This window comes from Labrus mixtus, chromosome 9 (genome assembly GCF_963584025.1).
Source record: "Labrus mixtus chromosome 9, fLabMix1.1, whole genome shotgun sequence".
Classification (NCBI taxonomy): Eukaryota; Metazoa; Chordata; class Actinopteri; order Labriformes; family Labridae; genus Labrus; species Labrus mixtus.
In genome coordinates this window covers 5,804,635-5,827,559 of record NC_083620.1, presented here as the reverse complement: position 1 = coordinate 5,827,559, position 22,925 = coordinate 5,804,635, and the positions used below count along the sequence as shown (strand labels likewise).

At 42.8% G+C, this 22,925-nt stretch overlaps 1 protein-coding gene across 3 annotated transcripts in view; it reads left to right on the top strand.

Moving 5' to 3' along the window:
* Positions 1–22,925, top strand: part of bcas3 (BCAS3 microtubule associated cell migration factor) — a 337,447-nt gene that overhangs the window by 120,594 nt on the left and 193,928 nt on the right. For all 3 annotated transcript variants that reach the window (XM_061046080.1, XM_061046078.1, XM_061046081.1), the window contains 2 exons: positions 2,534–2,730; positions 2,818–2,915. In XM_061046080.1, the coding sequence (XP_060902063.1) occupies positions 2,534–2,730; positions 2,818–2,915 (295 nt within the window). The remainder of the gene's footprint in view (positions 1–2,533; positions 2,731–2,817; positions 2,916–22,925) is intronic.

The following is a 22,925-nucleotide window of genomic DNA, read 5'->3' as shown; positions in this document are numbered from 1 at the left end:
ATTCATTTTCTGATCGTCTGATACCAAGATTTATCCACAAAACTAAAAGAGATCCAACACTGACATGTCTGTTGCCTTACAATTATCAAATGAAGCAGAGATGACCCCTAAAGATCATGACGCAAAATCTATAATCAAAAAAGAGTGATAGGGGACTGAGAATTTGAAGAACTACTTTTTACCCAACCTTTGGTAAACAGGCCTAGATTGGAGGAACCAAAGGTCTGATCTCCATATTGAACAGCCTCATCCTATTTAAGTGACATTCACATTTTTTAAAAACCCATAAAATCTGTCAACACGTTTCACACCATTTTATTCTACTTTGACATGATATGGTCTGTACACGTTGGACACGCAGGAAGCAGCTTTTGATTATTTTCTTTCCTACAGATTTCCTCCTCTTGCTCCGTCAGATATCATAACTCACTTTGTGGCTTCTCTCTTGTCTCAAAAGCCGCCCAAAGTTGTGCCGACATGTTCCTACTATTTGGTCAGGCCTTGTTTGAAAAACACACACCTTGATGTTTTCAGCTTGGTTAACCCTCAATGCACTCATCTCTGGTGTAGGCAGGTAACCCACTACATTTGCACCATCAATAATTCCACTGCATGCATAATTGATTGGTTAAAATGCAACCCACTTAGCTTGCACAGGGCCTGGTTCATATCTGCCATGATAGTTTGCCAGGAGCAAAACTATCCATTGCACTAACCTGGATTTTTGGTAACTTCCTGTCAGTACAGTGGTAGTGGTGCATTTGTCAGTGGTTGGAGGAGAACATTAGAGCTCTTAAGTGTGTCTGCAAATAGCTCCTATGGAACGTTTCAGAATATCAGAGACCGGTTATACATGGTAGTTTTTATTCCACATCTGTTACACTTTGTAGAAAGACAAGAACATGTCAGGTACAACTGCTTGATGAATTGGAAATGATACAGGGAAGTTCCTGCAAAGGGGGACACCGGATGGCCAAGCGGTTATGTCCCGTATGTCCCAATGTCGAATCCAACCTCTGCCTTCTTCTGCATGTTATCCCCTACTCTCTCCTCCCAACATTTTTTTGTCACTCTTCAGCTGTTTATCCAATAAAGGCAAAAATGGCCCCAACAAATATAACTGCCAAAATAGTGGAAAAGTTTCTATAGTTGTATCGATAAGGACTCAGATCATTCAAGAGTATCAATATGGATATCAAAATCAATCAAAATGAAATGTTGTTATCCCTACACAGGGATACTGCTTAAACTGGTTGGATGTTTGAGAGGCACCAAACAAGCCTTTTACCCGTTATTAAGCTTGATCTGGCCTGTTGCCCCGCCCAGGGAACAGGGTCTGTAAGGGCAAAAATAAGCAACGAGCCTTCAGCTGTGTCCAAAGAGGGACACAGTGGGAGGTGGATGCCACTGGACTGCAACATCTGGGCCGTCCATCCCTCTGCAAAGTGGGCACACTGGCAGCTGTTCAGCTCCGCGGCTGGGCGTGACATTGGTGGTGTTAACTGGCAGAGCACACACACACACACACACACACACACACACACACACACACACACACACACACACAGAGTGACAATCCTCTTCCGTCATTCAGTGGCCTAGTTTGCACAGCTGTGACAGGCTGCCTATATCTGAACATGCATGTGCATATATAAGTGTTAAAACACAGACACGTGAGAATTAAGAGTCCCGAGCTCTCACTGGTCTCTGGGATGTTGGCACCTGGCAGCCAGAGTGAAGCGTGTCTGTGAGCTGCGAGCTGAGAGCTGGGCTGAGGTGAGAGACGAACGCGTACAGAGTAAAGATAATGAAATGTGAGCAGCGAGACACCAAGAGGCGTGCTAAGTGCTGCAGGGAGTTGAAAAGTCAGAGCTAGCGTGGGAGAGCGGTTAAAATGAGAGTCCAAGGCAGGACACGGTTAGAGAGTAAATTTTCGGCAGAGAGGAGATGGAGAGCAGAGGAGGCAGTAATAGTCCCAATGTTCATGACTCCACCTCCCCTCCCCCCCCTCTCTGCCCGCATTAGTGCCACTCAGCTTGGGCGCCCATGGACCACCTGCCACGCCAGTGCCATCTTACTCTCCCAGTAGGCCTCACCTCAGCCTGGCTGCCATGCTGCTGCTGGTGTCACACTCATATTATCCCTCTGGGAAGGCCTCACATCATGCCGCCAGCATCTCCCAACACACACAAGACCTTGACGTGTTCTGACTTCAGCGTCAGACTTTCAGTGATGCAGGAGTTCAGGAGGCTTTTAGTTCAATGTCAGGTGGCTGAGTTCACCAGAGTTCTTCAAAGTGTGGGAGTTGAGATCGGGCTTTTAACATTCACTGTTTGAAGAAAGTAAAGTGCAATTGGTAGTCATTCTGAGCCTCTTTGGAGTCACAATGAAAATAATGATTAGTTTAACCGTTGGGTCATTTTGGTGCTGACTTGAGAAGGCGACGACGTTTTAGTGTTCTTTGTTGGTTATATTTTTTAAATGACGTCAAATGGATCTCTCTCTCACTGGCCATTACCTTTTGCCATCTCAGGTAGAGATCGTGACCCACACAGGGCCCCACCGGCGCCTGTGGATGGGCCCTCAGTTCCAGTTTAAGACCATCCACCCTTCAGGACAAACCACAGTCATCTCGTCCTCGTCCTCAGTCCTTCAGTCCCAGGGCCCCACTGACGTCCAGCAGCCTCTTCTAGACTTTGACACGGATGACCTGGACCTACACAGCCTCAGGTACTGTGACGTTCATCACCCATGGCCCAAACATCCATCCGAGGTCCTTCTGTCGGTAATAATTGTAATATTTGTCTGTGTGTGCAGGATCCAGCCGGTCCGTTCAGAGCCCGTCAGCATGCCCGGCTCGTCACGCCTGGTGCCGGATCGCAGAGGACAGCCCAACATCATGGACGCAGGAACAGGTAGGAGACTTCATCGATTTACTCTGCTGTATCTCCATCCTTTCCTCTACTCCTCTGTGATGCATCTGCGGTTCTTCTGTTTCATCGTACTCCTACCTGCCTCATTCAGTCGTAGTTTATTCTACTCCACTTTCATTGTCTTGTGGCCGTTTCATTCAGTTGTGTTTTACTGCCATCAATCCCTTCACTTCAGACTCGTCACAATGCTGAAAGCTTATACGTCAGTGTGATATCTATTACCGACTCAGTATGGGGAAAAAACTATTCCTGTATTAGCACATAATTCTTTGTCACTTTAATCATTATAGTATAAAAACTTGTCAACATGTAGAACCCCTTTGCACATGGCTTTTTTCTTTCAAGGTTTAAAAAAATGCACAAACATGGCACCTTCAGAAAACATTACAAACATGACAACTTTTAACTTTTTGTATTCAACATTTACAAAGACATTTTTTTTTATATGGGGATGGAAAATCTGTGCTTATTATTAAGACTAGGGTTGTCATCATTGACGCTTTAGACATGATGTGATTTCACTTTAAAAAAAAAACCTCTTAGACTGCTTAGTTGATTGTATTACTTTGAAGTCCAAAGTAATACCCGCCTCATGACGACAAACATTTAACTTTTTTACCGTCCTCTTTAGCTGTTTTGATTTACTTTTGAATCCATACCGAGGTCCCTTATTCAGTGGTTAAGTTAATGTTGTAACCTTTTCTCTACCACAAGTTCCTTATTTTCTTTCAAAATAAAAGCAGGATTATTTCCAAACAGAATGTAAAGTACCCTACGGTTTAAAAAATACAAAATAAAAGCATAAAAAACACTCTCAAGGGTTCTCAAATTCATGATATAATCACATATTCTCCTACAAAAGTTCTTCCTTTATAGCAAGTCCTCTGGTTGTGAAATCAAAATGAGTGTGTTTGCTATGGGATTCCCTTATCTTGTATCTACCACTACTACTTGTAGATTATAAATACCTACTACTAATCCAGGTTTTGCAGACTTCAGGGTGTTCTGCTGCATCCTCATTGTGTTTTTTTCTGTGTTAAAATCCTCTGTTGTTGTTTGAGGAGGCCTGTGAAGTCTTCCAGCCATCAGACAGGATTGATACGGTTCAAGTGATTCTGATGTCCCTTTACATGTCTCCTGTAATCTTGTTACGATGTTTGGCTAATCCAATCACACACACGAGAGGATTTTCCCTTTAGAATATGTCTTTTACCCTTCAAACTGTCCTGCTGTTACGCGGGTCGTGCAGATGTTTGTGTGTGTTTGGATTAAGCGTGGTATTTAGAGCTGCTGCGGGTGGAGGAATCCTCACTTACCGTGTGACATTATATCCTGTTGCCTTTTGTGTGATGAAAGAGATAGAGGAGGCGTCTGCAAACATTATCTGCTGCGTCTTGTGACAGAAGCTTCACTCGTGTGATCTGAGGCTGACGGACAGACGCTCCGGCTCCTTCACTCAGGTGTCAGGAAATATTTACAGCTCGTGTCACTAAAAGGTGTGTCGCAAATAGTTTCACATCACTGATAGCGTGTGTTTTTCTTCTGCACATACTCAACACGTTCCGACACACAGTAGATAATCACAGATATGAACATTTGTTAGCACAGTTCTTTCTTTGGAAATCAACATGAAGCAGCGTATACAGAACACAGTCACACAATTTTTTCTCTCAAAATTCCAATTTCTTTTCTTTATTTGTTTTTTCTAAGTGTTATTTTTGGGCCTGTAGACTTTTTTCTTTAGCAACGACAGCTGGAGAGAGACAGGAAATGCCAGGAGGAGAGAGTGGTGGACGGCATGCAGCAAAAGGCCGGGTTCCGACATGAACCCAAGGCCGCTGATACAAGGACTGTTGCCTCCATGGATGGGGTACTCTTCTTTGCATATTACATATTAACAGAAGTATCGAACACAACATTAGTTTGGATTTTTAATTCCTCATTCATTTTTATTAAAAGTTTAGTTTTTTAGTAGTTCATTTCAACGTTATTTTAGGGAGTCTGAAGATTAGTACTTTAATAATTGAAAACTTTTTAGGGTTTGAACTAGTGAGTAAACAGATACACAGATGTGATTTATTAATCATCAATAATGGTGAGCTACTGGTAATGGTCATCTTCCTCAGGTAGAAAATAAAATAGTTTTTTAGTCAGTAATATTTGTATGTTCCTTTGGTGTAAAAATGATTAATGGATGAGAACATTTTGATTAATAGATTGATTGATAGAACTTTATTGTCAGACAGGTCTGAATTATTTCTTGCATCACAGCAGCTCCACTTGCAACATAAAAAAATAAGAGAAGATACCAAGATACAAACATCTGACACAACACTCAAACACCAAACAAACATTCAGAGGCCTTCAACTTGCTTTGTTTGGGGATTCAGCTCATCATTCAATTTCAGAAATTGACTGGTGAACAAAAGAGTGCTCCAGTCTAACCTTATTAAAACGTGGGAGCCTATATCTCCGGTTTGATGGTAATAGTTCATATTCTGTGAACAGAGCGTGGTCAGGATCAGAGGGGATGCCGATGGCCAGCCTTAACATGCTTTTATTGTAGGCCGATTCACAGAGTCTTTGCATTGTTTGGCCTTCAGTCTTTGAACAGGTGTCCAACTGTTGGATCACTTTAGACTTCAGAGTGGTGGACAATTTTAAAATAAGGTTACATAATTGACATTTGGACAAGAGCCTGACTGATTTATCGGCCAGCTGATAATATCGGCCGATATTAGCATATCCAGTGACTGTTAGTATCGGCTAATTTTATCTCCAATATGTGCCGATATCAATATCATTTAAATTCAGTTTCATTGTATTACATTAGCAGTTCTCCGTCACCAGCAGAGTCTGCTATATGGGTTCTTCTCTTTGTTTTACAGTTCTTTTAATTCCAAACGTACCCGGTAGCATGCATATCAACAAATGTCATTTCAGTCCTTCTTAAACTTTACGATATCTCTGTGGCTCAGAATGTCATTTAACTCTTTCTTTAGCCATTTTTAAATGTTTTTTTAAGAATGCAGATCTTGTCAGCTTCATTCATATCTATGCCTTACTTTGGCTCCAAAGGTGTCAAAGGTTGAAATTTGTAAATTGAGGCTGCAGCTTCTTGTAGAGCTTGACTTTATGATACAGACCTACAGCTCCCCCTGTGTCTAATCCCCTGACCTTCACTATCCTCCTCCTCTTTCTCCGTCTCTATCTGCATCCTTCTATCCGCCCAAAGTCCTATCTGTTGTTCCTCTATCTGCTGCTGCTGTCCTCTGTGTTTTCAGTTTCTTCTCTAACTGGTTCAGAGCAGAGAGAGAGAGACAAGAGGACAGAGCCAGGCCCAGGGATGGAGGTGATGCTTATCAGTGTGTGTGTGTGTGTGCGTGTGTGTGTGTGTGTGCGTGTGTGTGCGTGTGTGTGCGTGTGTGTGCGCGTGTGTGCGTGTGTGTGTGTGTGTGTGTGCGTGTGTGTGTGTGTGTGTGCATAGAGAGGGTTTAGTGTTGTGTCCTGTCACTGCTGTGGCGCCGCCTCTTATCGCACACACATCACTTTTGTCTCACCCTCTGAAGAGCACGCCTGTGTGTGTGTGTGTGTGTGTGTGTGTGTGTGTGTGTGTGTGTGTGGCAGAAGTTACCAATAAGAGTGTGAAGGCTGAGAGCGACAACTTTTTTTTGTGTGTGTGTATAAAGCAGCTTAACATGTTACCAGCCTGAGAACAATGAGAAGTCATCATGCATTTCCAGTTGTGTTAATAATCAGAATTAAAAAAAGAGTGAGGATAGAGCTGACATTGAGATAGGTTGACACATTTCTGAGCGTGCTGTCACCGTTTAGATTTCACTGATCGAAGGTTGATAGCAGCCCCTTTGTTGGGCTTGAAACCACCAGAGACGTTGATATTGTGGCAACACTTTGTAACTTCAAAATCTTTCATCTCTATGTCAGTTAAAATGACAATTAAAGACTACTGTGTATTTCACATATAGATGGTTTCACTATGGGCGTGGGGATAAGTCACTACTGTCATTTTAGCAAAGCTGTGATTGGTTGACAATTCTCTGTTTTGTTATTTTTTTCTGATTATGGCACTGTACATTTAGCTGTTTTTGGATATATGACAACTGCTGTGGGACACTTTGCTGATCACAGTTTCTGGACGAGTAATTACAATAATATACATTTTAAGAGAGAGGTCATGTACATTAAACGTCAGCCTGCTCATGAAAATAAAACTTTGCGTCAGAGAAGAAAAGAAGAGAGACAGACACAATTAAAATAAAGTGGCAAATATGAAGTAGAACCTGGGCAATAAAATGATAAAGAGGATTAGCGCAATATTATCTTTCTTAATATAAATAGAGTAAATGTTTGATAAAAGTTTGATAGATTTAAACCTTTAATTACACCACTCAAACACTGAGAAAGGGGAGGAGCTAATTCACCTTTGATGCTTGTTAGCACCCAATATTAAAGAGAAGAAGAAAAAGACGATGAACAGCCAATCATGTTGCGGGGATATGGAAAAGCAAGTGCACAGACGTTTGGAGCGAAATGGAAACTTTCACTCAGGAGCAACAATCAGCCTTTGATTTTGAAAAAAAATGATACATTTACATGATATCGACTGATATTACATCTTTAGTCTTATCGCTGAGCCCTAATGTGAAGTTAAATGTAACATCATACAAGCGTTCAGTATCGTGACAGTGCTACTATGGGATGTGTGCATGTTGTCTGCTCATGCTTTCTTTCAGAAGTAAAGTGTTTCCTTCAGAGTCCTCGGGCTCAGCGAGGTCATAAAAAAGCTGCAGTTTTCTCCACAGTGACTCACTTACAGTCAGTCAGTCTCCCCAGTGTCTGCTCCCATCTTATCTCAGCCCATACACTCTGCTTATCTCTGTTTCCCTGAGGTGATGGGACGCCATCTGCATGGACACACACACACACACACACACACACACACACACATACAGACACACACACACACAAGCACACACTCTGTATGTTGTACAGTGCTTCCAGTCATGGCTTCTTGACTCAGCATATCTGTCTCTGCAGAGGGGACAAAGGAGCCCGACACCAACGCTGCTGTCTCACTTTCCACCAGCCGCAAAATATACAGGATCAATGTGTAGCTGTTATCAATACCCCCCATCTGCACCCCAGGCCTTGCTGTGGGGTGCATGTAAGTTGTGTGTTTGTGTGTATGTGTGTGTATGTGGCGACTTCAGCCCCAGCTAGACTACACAGTGGCATTTTGTGGCCCAGGAGGTCGTATCAAGAGAGAGAGAAAGAAAAGGAGACAGACCTGAAAGAGAGATAACACAGCAAGACTGAAAGAAAGAGTATTTAATCTTACCTGTGTGTGTGTGTGTGTGTGTGTGTGTGTGTGTGTGTGTGTGTGTGTGTGTGTGTTTGACCTGATAAATCATCCAGGCCGGCTCCACACACTCCTGTAGTTGTGTTTTGACTCTGCAAATAAAGCCACCCTGCATCAAAACAGGAAACAACAACAAAAACCCCTTCATGTTGCGTCAGCCATGTTGTTTTTGTTGTTGTCATCTTCAGTGTGTGTGTGTCTGTGAGTGTGTGTGTGTTTGTGTACAGTATGTCCTTGTCTTTGTCGCCACGTCTCTGCCTCACTTTGTGTGTGTGTGTGTGTGTGTGTGTGTGTGTGTGTGTGTGTGTGTGTGTGTGTGTGTGTGTGTGTATGTGTGTGTGTGTGTGTGTGTGTGTGTGTGTGTGTGTGTGTGTGTGTGATTTATCTGTGGCGGTAGATCAGTGATAGTGTGTTAGCTGGCGGCAGAGCAGGCAGGACGAGATGGAGCGGTCTTATCACAAAACGCTGAAGACACTTTAGAGAGCTACTGGACTTTGGCACTGGGAGTGTGTTGGAGTAAGACCGCTGCACTGATTGACATAAGAGACCATTAAAGGATTAGGATTTGTTTTCTTTCTCTGAAAAAGAAAGTAAAGACGAGCTTTAGGATTCCAGGTGGGACAAAATATAGTTACGCCGATGTGTGTTCCTCATCCTGACTCGTGTGTAACAATGTGCAATTATCAAATCACTGGTGCATTATATCCTGAATTGAATTTAAAAAATGGCACTCTAAACAGATTTCCCAACCAGTTTGACTCACTGTGCCACATATTCATGACTCCTCACAATTCTCATAAAAACATGAATGAAGGCAGACATGTATGGCAGCTAACTGGTTAAAGGAGAAATTGACACTGGGAGAAAAAAAGAAGAAGACCACAGCTGGGTAAAGAAAAAGATGAAGCATGATAGTAGGTGAAAAGGACACCGGAATGCAGTGAATACATTAATTAGTCACATTTTTTATACTTGAAGGAAATCAGATATCATGATGTATCATTATTTGTTTGTCTTGCAATACATCGAATATCACAGATTGATCACTGGATTGTGATATTTGTTAAGTTGGCCTTGTATTGTATCGCAGTGTGAGTTAACCTGTGATCCTATTGAACAATATTTATCATGCATGTTTAGATATTTTAATCCCATACTTGGTATTGGCCTACTAAGGTAAAGTATTGGTTGTGCATCATTCCCCAACTTGTCAGATACCTGGTGGCTTAGTCAATTGCTCTCTGATTCAGGCTGGGATAAAGCAGGTAGCTGCATGGACTGAACTGAACTCTGTTTTCTAATTAACAATAGTAAATGTGCAAATTGGGGCTAGAGTTTGAAATATGGCAGTCCATATACTGGTAAAAAAAATAGCAATGTCCTGTTTAACTGTCAAAAATAAACCATTAAATCAAGGAATGATACATTTACATTGTCAAAGTTAAGCATGCATTATATTTCTGCATCAAATCTGCTTAGCTAGACATAATGCTGTATAGGAGTACCTACAGAGATTTGAAGCTTTGTGTTGCAGACCATGGGCTTCTGCATTTGAGTCATGTAAGTGTGTGTATGTGTGTTTACTGTATCTTTGCCCTTGCGACTCGAGTCGAGTGTGTGTCAGTCCATTAGCAGCATCCTGTAAAACAGTCAGTTAATCAGTGTGGGATCAGCAGCTATCAGCCATTAGCCACATCCACCCCACATTATCACAGCTCAGTTACCATCACTGACGCTGTGTGTGGTTGTGAGCATGTGTGTATTGGTAGGTGTGTGTGTGTGTTTGTGTGTGTGTGTGTGTGCACCTACTCAGATTCTCTGTTTCACGTAAACATCGTATGTCTCAGTGGGATGTAGCTCCACAACAAACCTCCACAACAGCTTCAGTGTCCGGTGTCATGGATTAATTTAGCAAGGTGACATCTGCTGTAAGGATGAACAGCATTTATATAATTTACATTAAACCGTTAAGTAAGGCCTCAGATTCAATGACAAAGACGTGTTCATAACACACTTTTAGACACAGCTAGTCAGTAGGGGGAGCTCTGAATGTTTTGGCCTCACTTTTTGGGAATGTCCAGCCGTCCATCTTTTAAACAATCTATGGTGGGAACTCAAGGTATGGATAGTCTTTGCAATTTGTATTTTTCAACCCAAGTAAAATAAATGGAATTTAATTATGAGAAGAAGAAAAAAAGAAGATCATTTTCAAATGGCCAGTAGAATCTTTAACTGTGTCTTATGTGTTGCCAGTGAACTAAAGCTTGCACAAACACAACAAGGTTTCTATCATTCTTTTGTGTGAAAGCAGGCATGCACCTGTTAGCATCACCAACACAGTGCCCCTCTTGTCCCTGTGACCCCACCACCATCAGCACCACCACCCTGAGGCGAGAAGGGGCTTTCCCGTGCATTATTGTTCTCACAGGGGCTGGAGGAGAATGAAAGAGAGCGCTATGAATGAGTGAATAAAAAAAAGACGACACACACACCTGCACACACACTCACTCAGACACACACACACACACACACACACACACACACTCTGCCTGCCATCTTTCCCTCCCTCTTCATACTTGAGCAGCCATTTAAAAGAGTAGGCACCTGTGCTGTGGTATTCTGTCTCCCTTTCTTTTTCTAATACACACATACCCCAGTAAGTAACCTATACCCCACAATTACCTCCCGGCCTCATAAAGGGCCCTTGTATTTTTGTGCTATAGTGGCCGCACTGACAACGGTGATCGCACAGGCCAGAAAGATGCCCAGCCATCCGATCTCTTCCTTAAAGACAAAAACCCTCATTTCCCGTGACCTCCCCCCCCCCCACCCTCCTCTCCCACATCCCTTCATTCCTCCTCTCTTGATTTTATTTTCATCAATAGCCACCTTTGTCACCTTGCTGCCTCCCTATCCCCCCTCCTCCACCCATCCTGTCCATCGCCTCAGGGTGTGTTTGGTGACCCTTTGGTTGGTGACAGAACTTAACAGCAGATCTCTGTGGTCATCGGCACTCTATTTAGTTTTTGTCATCACCAGCATTCAAGGCTAAAGGGAACCCGCTGAGCTGTTATCAGGATGAGAAAAACGATCTGCCGGAGAATCTGAAAGAAAAGGAAGTTTGAGTTTGGGCGAGTAACATACTTAAATATGGTTTACATACAGGTCCTGGAATTCTTGGAATATCTCTTGGTAGTTTGAGATGTATACCCCCAGACAGATTTTATCAATGGAAGCCTTAGAATAAATGTGACCCAATATTAGGAGTGTTTTTGGTGGTATAGTGGTGGCTATGACTCAAAATGCTGCTGAGAGACTAGGTGGCTTGTAACTGTGACTTTTACTAAAAATCATATCAAAGTTCAGATACGTTTTGATGGTTCACAAGTTTGGCCAAAAACACCACATACAAAAGTCTCCCCAAAAAATGATGATTACAATGACAGTGGACAGAAAATATTCAGACCCACTTACCTTCTTTGGTACACTCCCGCCACACACCTGAACAGGTAAAATAAGGTAAGACCACACCCAAGTGCACATTTTTGGACAAATAATTAACCAAGTTAAAATACACATCATGGCTCCTATAAGTACAAAACTGTCATGGTACTCCATTGACATATTTGGAATTTGTTAATTTATTTGAGGGGTAAGAATTGGAATTTAATTTATGTTTTGCCAATGATATTCAAGCTATACCTATGTATAGTAGATCTTGTAATACACAATGCAAATTATACAGATTTTTGCCTTTGCTTTATCACAAAAGATAACTTTCTGGAGCACTTCCAAACTATTTCAAAATGATTATTAACTCCTAATATTTGAGGGTTTTTTTTCTAGAGCAATAAAAGTACAAATGTGCATGTTACAAATCAGCTGTGTGTCCCAGTGTGGGTTGCTGTTTTTGCCTCCATTCAGAGAAGCTACAGATTATAAAGAATAAAATGGGCTGGAAAATGGTGAAGTACAAAAAGTGAGGGAATAAAGGAAAACATATTGAGATTGAAGTTGCAATATGTGTTGGTAATAAAGAAGTGGCACATACATTTGACTTGCCTGTGAATATTTTGAAATGACAGATTTGGTGCCGTCTGAAGATTAATGAGGTCCATGACTTTGATCATCTTTTTGTCTTTACATTGTTTTGTCTAACGAGACATACAAACATCAAAAATATTTAATCATTACTTAATTCAAAGCTCAAATAAGAAGATTTTTAGAATCTTTGATTAATGAATGGCTGAAATTATTTCAAGCCCACTGATTAATTAACCAACTGTATTGAGCATGAAAGGAAACTCAATTGATGGAAATGTTTCTTCCTTTTTTCCCCCCATTTTCTTTCTCCACTCTTTGTGTCTCTCTTCTGTAACATCTTTGAGATTTATCGTTTAGTCACTTTTAAGACTTCAGGAAGTGTGTTGACTTGCATGTGTGTGTGTTTCTGTACGTTTGTATGAGAGTGTGAGGCTTTGGGGACTGCAGGGCGGGAATGGTTTAGCCACATGTAGGGATTTATGGCGAGTGCATGCGTGACTGAGATCAGGGAGTGACATGGATTGATATGGGTGAGTGCTGATCAGGTTTTTGTGCTGCTGTTATCTGTCTTTGTGTGTGTGTGTGTGTGTGTGTGTGTGTGTGTGTGTGTGTGTGTGTGTGTGTGTGTGTGTGTGTGTGTGTGTGTGTGTGTGTGTGTGTGTGTGTGTGTGTGTGTGTGTGTGTGTGTGTGTGTGTGTGTGTGTGTGTGTGTGTGTGTGTGTGTGTGTGTGTGTGTGTCGTCTGTCTCTTTATGTGTTTGTGTGTGGGTTATGTGTTTTGTGTTGGCGCACTTATAATCTGTGAGAGATGGAATGCCCTCCAGCATTAGTGTTATACAGCGCACAAGTGCATGTGTGCCTGTGCATCCATGTGACTGTGTGTGTGTGTGTGTGCATGTGTGTGTGCAGAGCCAGAGGGCAGTGAAGACTGAGCAGCTGCTCTTTATAGTGACTGAACGGACACCAATGTGTCGGGCATCTGCCACGCGTTCACCCTACCGCCTACCCACTGGAGTGTGTGAGTGTGTGTGTGTTTGTATGTGGGTGTGTGTGTGTGAGAGAGAGAGAAGCTGTGTTGGTGTGTGTAATCATGTAATCAATCATTCTTTTTATTAGTACTTTCAGAGTGATTAGTGTCATTTTTAATTTTGAAAGTGGGGAGAAAATGTTTTAATGTATGTGTATTTTGTTTGTGTGTGTGTGTGTGTGCGTGTGCGTGTGCGTGTGTGTGTGTGTGTGTGTGTGTGTGTGTGAACCAGCTGTTGAAACACAGGATCATGTCGACGTTCCATGTTCATCTCCAGTGTGAAAACACTCACACACACATGTACAAACACTTTCATGTCACACAGCAGCAGTGTGTCCCAGTCAGGGGGTGAGGGTGAGGGAGGGTGGGTCGGGTAGGGGGAGTTGCTTTGGTGCCACCCTCTCATTCCCATGACCTCAATCTGAGGCGGGCACTCTGCCAGGCCGCCCATTGCAGTCTGTCTGCTGGGCCCGCCGCCACTTAAAGATGTGAAGGGGAAGTAGTGCTACAGCCGCACACTGACCTCACACACTCTGACACACGCACGCAGCATTGACTTCTTCTGACTCTATGTCCTATCTCAAAAAATAAAGCCAGGAAAAGTAGAAAAAAAAGTCAAACTTTCTTTGGCAGAAGCTTCACAAATATATCCCGCAAGAGCTTGTTTCAATTCAAAGGAACTGTCACTAAATTCTTCTTTTTAGGATAAAAGCAGTGTTTTTAATTTTTGATTTTTTTGGTCATTTCAAGAAGCAGAAATAAGATATTAAGCTCAAAACCCAACATGATGTGCTCGGTCATTATTGTTTCCTGTAAACACAAGCAGATGATGTTGTGCGGTCACACCAGTACACAGGTAGTACTCAGGACAGTGTAGGCAACAGCGAAGACCGCTACAGCATAGGCCACTACAGAGTAGGACACTACAGAGTAGGACACTACAATATAGGCCACTACATCATAGGCCACTACAACTTAGGCCACTACAGAGTAGGGCACTACAATATAGGCCACTACATCATAGGCCACTACAACTTAGGCCACTACAGAGTAGGACACTACAATATAGGCCACTACATCATAGGCCACTACAACTTATGCCACTACAACTTAGGCCACTACAATATAGGCCACTACAGCTTATGCCACTATAATTTAGGCCACTACAATATAGGCCACTACAGCTTATGCCACTACAACTTAGGCCACTACAATATAGGCCACTACAGCTTATGCCACTATAATTTAGGCCACTACAATTTATGCCACTACAACTTAGGCCACTACAATATAGGCCACTACAGCTTATGCCACTATAATTTAGGCCACTACAACTTAGGCCACTACAATTTAGGCCACTACAGAGTAGGGCACTACAATATAGGCCACTACATCATAGGCCACTACAACTTAGGCCACTACAGAGTAGGACACTACAATATAGGCCACTACATCATAGGCCACTACAACTTATGCCACTACAACTTAGGCCACTACAATATAGGCCACTACAGCTTATGCCACTATAATTTAGGCCACTACAATATAGGCCACTACAGCTTATGCCACTACAACTTAGGCCACTACAATATAGGCCACTACAGCTTATGCCACTATAATTTAGGCCACTACAACTTATGCCACTACAACTTAGGCCACTACAATATAGGCCACTACAGCTTATGCCACTACAACTTAGGCCACTACAATATAGGCCACTACAGCTTATGCCACTATAATTTAGGCCACTACAACTTAGGCCACTACAATTTAGGCCACTACAACTTAGGCCACTACAATATAGGCCAGTACAGTGTAGGCCACTACAGAGTCGGACACTACAACTTAGGCCACTACAATATAGGCCACTACAGCTTATGCCACTATAATTTAGGCCACTACAACTTAGGCCACTACAATTTAGGCCACTACAATATAGGCCACTACAATATAGGCCAGTACAGTGTAGGCCACTACAGAGTCGGACACTACAATATAGGCCACTACATCTTAGGCCACTACAATATAGGCCAGTACAGCGTAGGCCACTACAGAGTCGGACACTACAACTTAGGCCACTACAATATAGGCCACTACATCTTAGGCCACTACAGCTTATGTCACTACAACTTATGTCACTACAGCGTAGGCCAGGGCATAGATTTCACCACATAGGTACAATCCAGGCTTTAAAGGGATCATTTTAAGCCCCCAATCCTCCATCATCCTCACTCACTCAGGTGTTTTCACTTATTTTACCTTTTTACACCAATTCTCAGTTCACACACACACACACACACACACACACACACACACACACACACACAACCACCTTCCTGTTACAATTACACCTTTATCATTCCTGTTAGGTGATGGAGTTTGGTGACCTTGTGTTACTCTCAGCTCTGCCCACCATCAGCTCTAATCAGCCATAACTGAAAACACCTGTCTGTGTGTGTGCGTGTGTGTGTTTGACCTTTTAAGTTAGTGAGGCAAATCAGTAATTTAGGGACAAACTCCAACCAGACGTTCATCTTTGTGCCTTTCAAAACACAGACTGCGTAATACTTAAGATGTGTTATTTTATAGTGTTTCTTTTTTTGTTCCTTTTCTTCTTCATGTCCTCAATGTAACACAACCAAGGACAAAAACACAGCATCATCAGGAGTGACACATCTTCTTTCTTTTTTTTCCGCTTCTCTTCTTTCCATCTGTTCCTCTTTTCTTCGCTCAAACTCTCTCGGTCCACACTTTGCTCTCCCTCTCTCTCTCTGACACTAACACTCTCTGACAGTGTCTCCATGCTGTCGCGCACTAATCCACCTCTGAGAGGTGTTAAAGCACTTCCACATTCACACACACACACACACGCACAACCACAAAAACACACACACACACACACACACACACACACACACACACACACACACACACACACACACACACAGCGCCGCTCTGGATCCCGTAAGGTATCGATCTGCAATCCCGCTCGCTCTAATGGGATTTTTTACACCTAAGCATCAGAAAGGCCTAATGCATCGCTTCACATCTGATGCAGTCACGCACACACACACACACACACACACTCACAACACACACTCTTACATACACACACACACACACATGCTCATACACAGAGATTATTACGGCCTGGCTGGCAAGTGTGGTAAAAAATAAATAGAGGATGGAAGACAAGAATGCACTCAGCAGCATATGCATCTAACTCCCTCAGCATCTGACTCATGTCACAGAGTATCTCTACATCACACACTAACACACACACATACACAACTTCTCTAAGTGTGACTGTGAAATAATGAATCCCTTCGCACAACTTTTTAATGAAGACCAGATCTAAGCCGTCTCTCTGAACCTGTCGAATTAAAACAGGCTGTTTCTAAACCGTTTTTTTATTTTTACAGGGACCTTTCATAAAAGCACCTCATAGACGGACTTGAGTGGAGGTGTGTAACTACTCCCTGCAGCACATGCATAATCACTGTCCTGTGACAAGTTGCTATTTAAACACAACTGCGTCTTCAATTTTAAATGTATTTAAAAAAAAAAGTTTTCAAGTGTTTTAGCACCTTTCCAGATCTGATGTCCATCCACACTAACAAACCTTTCATGACATATGACATCACTCTTCTCATACCCTCAGCATGAGGGGTGTAGGTGTAAGAGACACTGGTTCTTTTAACTAAATCATTAGTGCTTTATTACACAGAACATGAGAAATTAAGCGCGTCTCCTGCACAGTTGTCAGTAGTGTCATTAAAAAGCTGTTTTGTTAATTTCTGTAACCCAAATAAGAAACATCAGAACACAACAACAAGCACCAGTTATTGGTAGATTTGTGAGTTTAATGCAGCGACATATTGCAGAATTAATATGAAATGGAAATAAAAATGTAGTGTAGCAACATGCACAATCAATCTGGCTGAATGTGAGTCTACTTGTTATGCACACAAAGTCACCAAAATGACACTCATTTGGCCGTTTGCCTTAACACATGCAGCTAACCCTGAACATTTTTGGGGGATTTTTTTGAGGTTTTACGCATGTGTGAACAGGCCAGCGAGCGTGTCAGTCATCTGTTTTCATGATTTGTCTGTTGGTTTAGCTTACTTTGTGACATCAAATCTGAAGAAGGAAAAACTTGAATTAACCATTACTCTGTTTCAGGATTAGAAAATGAAATAAGCTTCTCAAACAGCTTTGACTTCAAATGTCCTGGAACACAACAGAATATACAAACAGAGTCTTGCATGTTAGCTTGTAGTTTTTTGCACCTGCTCTGACAACATTTTCAGAGGATTGAAGTATGAATTGCGCATGTTGTTTCAGAAGCAGAAATATTACTTGTAGAGATATCAATGCCCATGCTCTGAATATTGAATCTTTGTTTTTTCAGTTGCAAAACAGAAAGTCTCTGTTGGCTCCTTTTTCAAACTTCTTACTTTTTTTTCGTCGCCTCTTTCCTTCCTTTTGTTTTTCTCTGCGTCACCTCGGGGCTGACCAGGTGGGGGCCGACTGCAGGCTCATTTCCTTAGCAGGTGTGTGTGTGTGTGTCTCTTTCCTCCTGTCTGTGTGTGTGTGTGCATGCGTGCGTGCGTGCATGCATGTAGTGAAGTGTGTGTGTGAGAGCACATAAATGCAGATACTATCTGCTCACCTGCTCCCGCCAAGCCACAGAAGCATCCATTGTGTATCCATGCTGGTCAGCTAAAGACCAGCCCCCTCCAGCTGACAACAGGTGTGTGTGTGTGTGAGTGTGTGTGTGTTAAAGGATAATATCAAGGAGGATATTGTTTGTGCCCGGGTGGGAGGAGGAGGAGGGAAAGGGGAAGAGGTTACAGCCTTTCTCTCTTCACCTGGAAATTATGTCCTGCCGCCATTTTACTGGAGTGTGTTTCCAATCACCGCAGGAACGTGAGAAATGTCCGCTTGGGAATTCCTCCCCAGCTTCCTGTCTGTCTCACGGTGTGTTAGTGTGTATGTGTGGGTCTCAGTGTCTAAGAGAAGGAGAAAGAGAGACGGAGAGGGTGTCTGTGCTTGATTGTGGATGTGTATTAAAAGTTGCAGATTTCCTCCCCATCACTTCCAGCTGGTCATTTGCAATTCTTCTTCTTTGCTAAATAGAATTCCCCACCTCTGTGGACCTGAATCTGTTGTGTTTGTGTTAGAAAAAATAAAACCAACTCAAAGAATGAGTTCAGATGAACTCGTCCTGTGCTCTGCCGATTCTCACGGTTTAGCAAAGTGTGATTATTAAAAAAAATAGTTCAGATTTTTTAATGTTTATCAAAACAGTCTACACCACACCCTTCTTTGTATCAGGATGGAAGCAGAAATGTCTTTAAAAAAGGACTGATAGAAGTAGAACTTGCTCCTCGTCTTAATACCAGAAAAAAAAAAAAAAAAAATCACCCCCCGTACAGTGTTTGAGGACAATAACGAGTCAGACATATTTAGTTTTTTGTACTAGGCTCTTAACATGTTAATTTATGCTGTAAAAAAGGCTTTTTGGCTGTGGTGTGTATGTGACTTTGAGGGTTCTTGGAGCCAGCCTCAAGCGGACACTCTGCTGGATTTTGCGCTTCCGCATTGGCTTCATTTTTCAAAACCGGAGGTAGCACTTGGTTTTAATGAGTGAATCCTGACATAGAGCATCTTCAGTGGCCAGAAGACAAGAAAGAAGCTATATACTTCTTATCATTATTATGTTCCTGATTTTGGCAAGTTTCTTACAAGTCATGAACCAAAGTCTTTGGTTCTTGACTTGTTTATTTCATATCTTTGACTTTTTAATACATTTTGTTGAAGGTCAGAGGGTCATTTAGCCAGTAATGTTTCTTCTTCCTGGTACAAAACATCAACACAAACTATAATTTTCCATTTGATTTAGATAATTTGGTTCTGTTTTCCTCTCTTTTTCTCCAAATGCATCGTCTTTCATTTGCACTTTCTGTCCAAATTTGTTACAGATGTGTTTTCTGACTCACTCGTTTTCTTTAAGAGACAACAGAACAACATCAGAAAGACAAGAAGAAGGGAGGGAGCATCAGCAAAACAACCGTCATCTGCACAGAGAAAAAGAGAGGCTGAGACAGGAAACGCACACCTTGTCTCTCACACACACATTTAGACACACACTTGACTCTCTGATGTGTAGCGAGATTGGCAGCACTAGCGCACGTTAGCATGTTGTGGCTGCAGAGCGTTGCATCTTTTGCTGAGGATCACGGCAGAGGAGAAGTGACAGCTTTCTTAGACAGAGCTGTTTCCTTTTGTCCGTTTCTTGCTGTTTCTCTGGTTTGTCGAGTGTGTTTAGACAGTGCGAGTGTGTGCCTTTTTGCAGAGTTGCCAGACAGAGCAGGTAGCTAGCAGCGCGTTTGATAGACTGTCTGTTTGCCTTTTTGTCAGTTCTGCAACCTTTGTAAGCTTTTGCTGTCAACTGACATTATCCCCGACTTTTTTTAAGCTCTCGTTCCTCTGCTCCTCTTTCAATCCGTCCCTGACTTCTTCTTCTCCCATCTCAATCCCTTTAAGTCTCTCCGTCGCTGTTATCGGCAGCACAGGAAGCTGTTGTTTCCATCTATCTGATGACAAGAGGAAAGACTCCAGATGTGGAGCCCTACATTTGTCCCTCCCTCGCTGCGTCTCTTTTCCCTCTTTGCTTTTCATTAGCCCCTCTTTGCTCATGCAGTCACAGATCAGTGTCTCACTAACACAGCCTCTGCCGTCTAGACAAGAAGCTTGATGGTTTCAGCCAATTTCTGGCACCAGTGCCGGCCTCTTATTAAAGATTAGATCTGTCCCTGTCAGCTTGATTGATCGTGTATTTGCTGTATCCTTGGTTTCGAGGCAGAGTTTATGTTCAGTGGCCCAAACATGGTTTGAGGAGCTGATAAGTGTAAAATTAAGGGAAGCAGATAAACCTCTTACATTTGCACAGAGGTCCTGTCATAAATATGTTCAGATTTAAGGAAATTGAATCAATAAAGATTGGAATTCTCAGTTGCACTTGAGGAAAATTATCTTTACATCCTGACAGCTATGAAAAAAAACAAAAAAAAAACTTGTGGCTCATAAGCAGGTTCCCCTTAACAAACGTATTAATCAAAAGTGGCAGATAAATCCAAGATTACACTGCAAAAACTCAAATCCTAGCAAGTGTTGTTGGCAAACTTTTGAGTCTAGATTATCACATTACCTGTCTTATGAGCTACATTCACTTGACAAGTCCACATAAATGTCTGATTTCAACATATAAAAAGAGGAGAATTGCTTGTAATAAGTCAAAGACACCTGCCGATGCAGCAAGCTAATTTTATTAGTTCAGTGCTATAGACATCTCAACAAGTAAACCTCTGCCTGTGTGCATGGCTAAGCTAAGCAACATGCAGATGTAGCTTAGCTTAGCATTGTTTTTGTTATTACTTCTCGAATATTGAACGTACAGTCACATTTCTACCCGAGACCAAAAACTGCACTCTGATGTTTTGTATATCCAGATGTTCAAACTTCACCACTGACTCGACTATCTCACCTCACCCGTTGGTTTTAAAACTTCTTATATCTCACAAGTGTTGAGAAGATGTCGTCTTATTCTACTGTACGTCACTTTGAAGACTCTAAAAAGCATGATTTTGAAGCTTTCCCTTATATAACGACGAATTAAGATCATGATCCAACTTCCCCAGGCGGCTGGGCAAAAAGAATCCTGGAAGAACCTACATCTTTTAAAACGATGGCACGATCTGAAAGGCAAGCCGAAGGCCGGATTTCTGCGTGTGTGTGTGTGTGTGTGTGTGTGTGTGTGTGTGTGTGTGTGTGTGTGTGTGTGTGTGTGTGTGTGTGTGTGCGTGTGCGTGTGCGTGTGCGTGTGCGTGTGCGTGTGCGTGTGTGTGTGTTTGAGATTGAATTAAAATACAAGAGCGATATTTGGTCAAGGCCGGAAATGTATTCAGAAGCATAACACGTACCGAGAGAGCGCGCTGCACACTAAACACACACACACTGAACATGTGTTTCTAATGAAAGCAGTGTATGAGAGAGCTGGTCAGCCATACAGTATGAGGTCATCCGGTTTGGAGTGTGCGTATGTGTGTGTGTGTGTGTGTGTGTGTGTGTGTGTGTGTGTGTGTGTCTTTAAGCATGTTTTTGTGAGCTTAGTGCCCTGAATTATCATCTCAGTATACATAGTAGAAGCATGTGCACTTACAGGCTGCATTTAAAGCCCTCAGTCAGTGTGTGTACATATATGTGTGTGTGTGTGTTCATGTGTGTGTGTGCGTGTTTTTCTAATTCTTGCCATCAACAGCAGCTCTGCGCTGTGTTGCAGAGACTCTATTAAAAGTCCTGCAGCCTTTCATGTGACGGCTATGCTTTTAGATGCTCCACCTGGCTCGTGTGTTTGTATATTTGATTGTGTTTGTGTGTATTATGTGTGCGTAAGTGTGTATTTGTGGGCATGCTGTCAGCCAGTGGGCTAACAAACACACTTAATACAATTATCCCTCGGCAGAGACGAGAAAGGGAGACAGGCGGCACCTCAGAAGGTGCGCTGTCTGGTGTGTGTGTGTGTGTGTGTGTGTGTGTGTGTGTGTGTGTGTGTGTGTGTGTGTGTGTGTGTGTGTGTGTGTGTGTGTGTGTGTGTGTGTGTGTGTGTGTGTGTGTGTGTGTGTGTGTGTGTGTGTGTGTGTGTGTGTGTGTGTGTGTGTGTGTGTGTGTGTGTGTGTGTGTGTGTGTGTGTGTGTGATGGGGATGTTGTCACTGGCAGCTAGTCGTGGCATTTCCACGCCTGGCTTCCACTCTTGCATTTCCATCCTCCCCTCCAGAACTCCCCCCTCTCCCTCAATCCCTGTCTTCCTCTTCTTGTAATTGGGGCTTTCCCTTATAATTAGTCCATCCCATCCGTCCCCCGTCCCCCCCCCCCCCACAGGAGAGGCCTGCTGGCATGGCACCTCGGCCCCAGTAACAAGCACCCTCTACCCCCTATGGCAGTGGCGCTTACCTCCCGAGGCGCGGGGAGTGGGAGGTTAGCTTAGCATCACAGCTAACTAGGCCTGCTGAGCCTCAGAGCGAGCCCTGGCGCCGGCCGGCCACATCCCCACTGGTCAGTCTTGCACTAATCCAATAAATGAGCTGTGCGGGAGGGCAAGTGTCACACACACTCTGCACACACACACACACACACACACACACACACACACACACACACACACGCACACACACACACACGCACACAAAGCCTGACATACACACAAACTGTAGACACAATAAGAGGTCCAAAGTTGTGACAGGCGGCTGCTAATTGTGTTCTGTCTGTCCCCGTCTCCCCTCCTCCTCCTCCTCCTCAGGGTTCATAGAAATTCCTCAACCAGTGGCTTGAATCAAGTGTGTTTTTGTGTTTTGGGGTGTGTCTCTGGAATAATCGTTTACAGAACATTTTTGAAGCTCAAGTCGTCAAACAATAGAATAGATAGAAAACCAGGTGTGGTTTACAGATCCATTATTAACCACTGACAAGATATTGA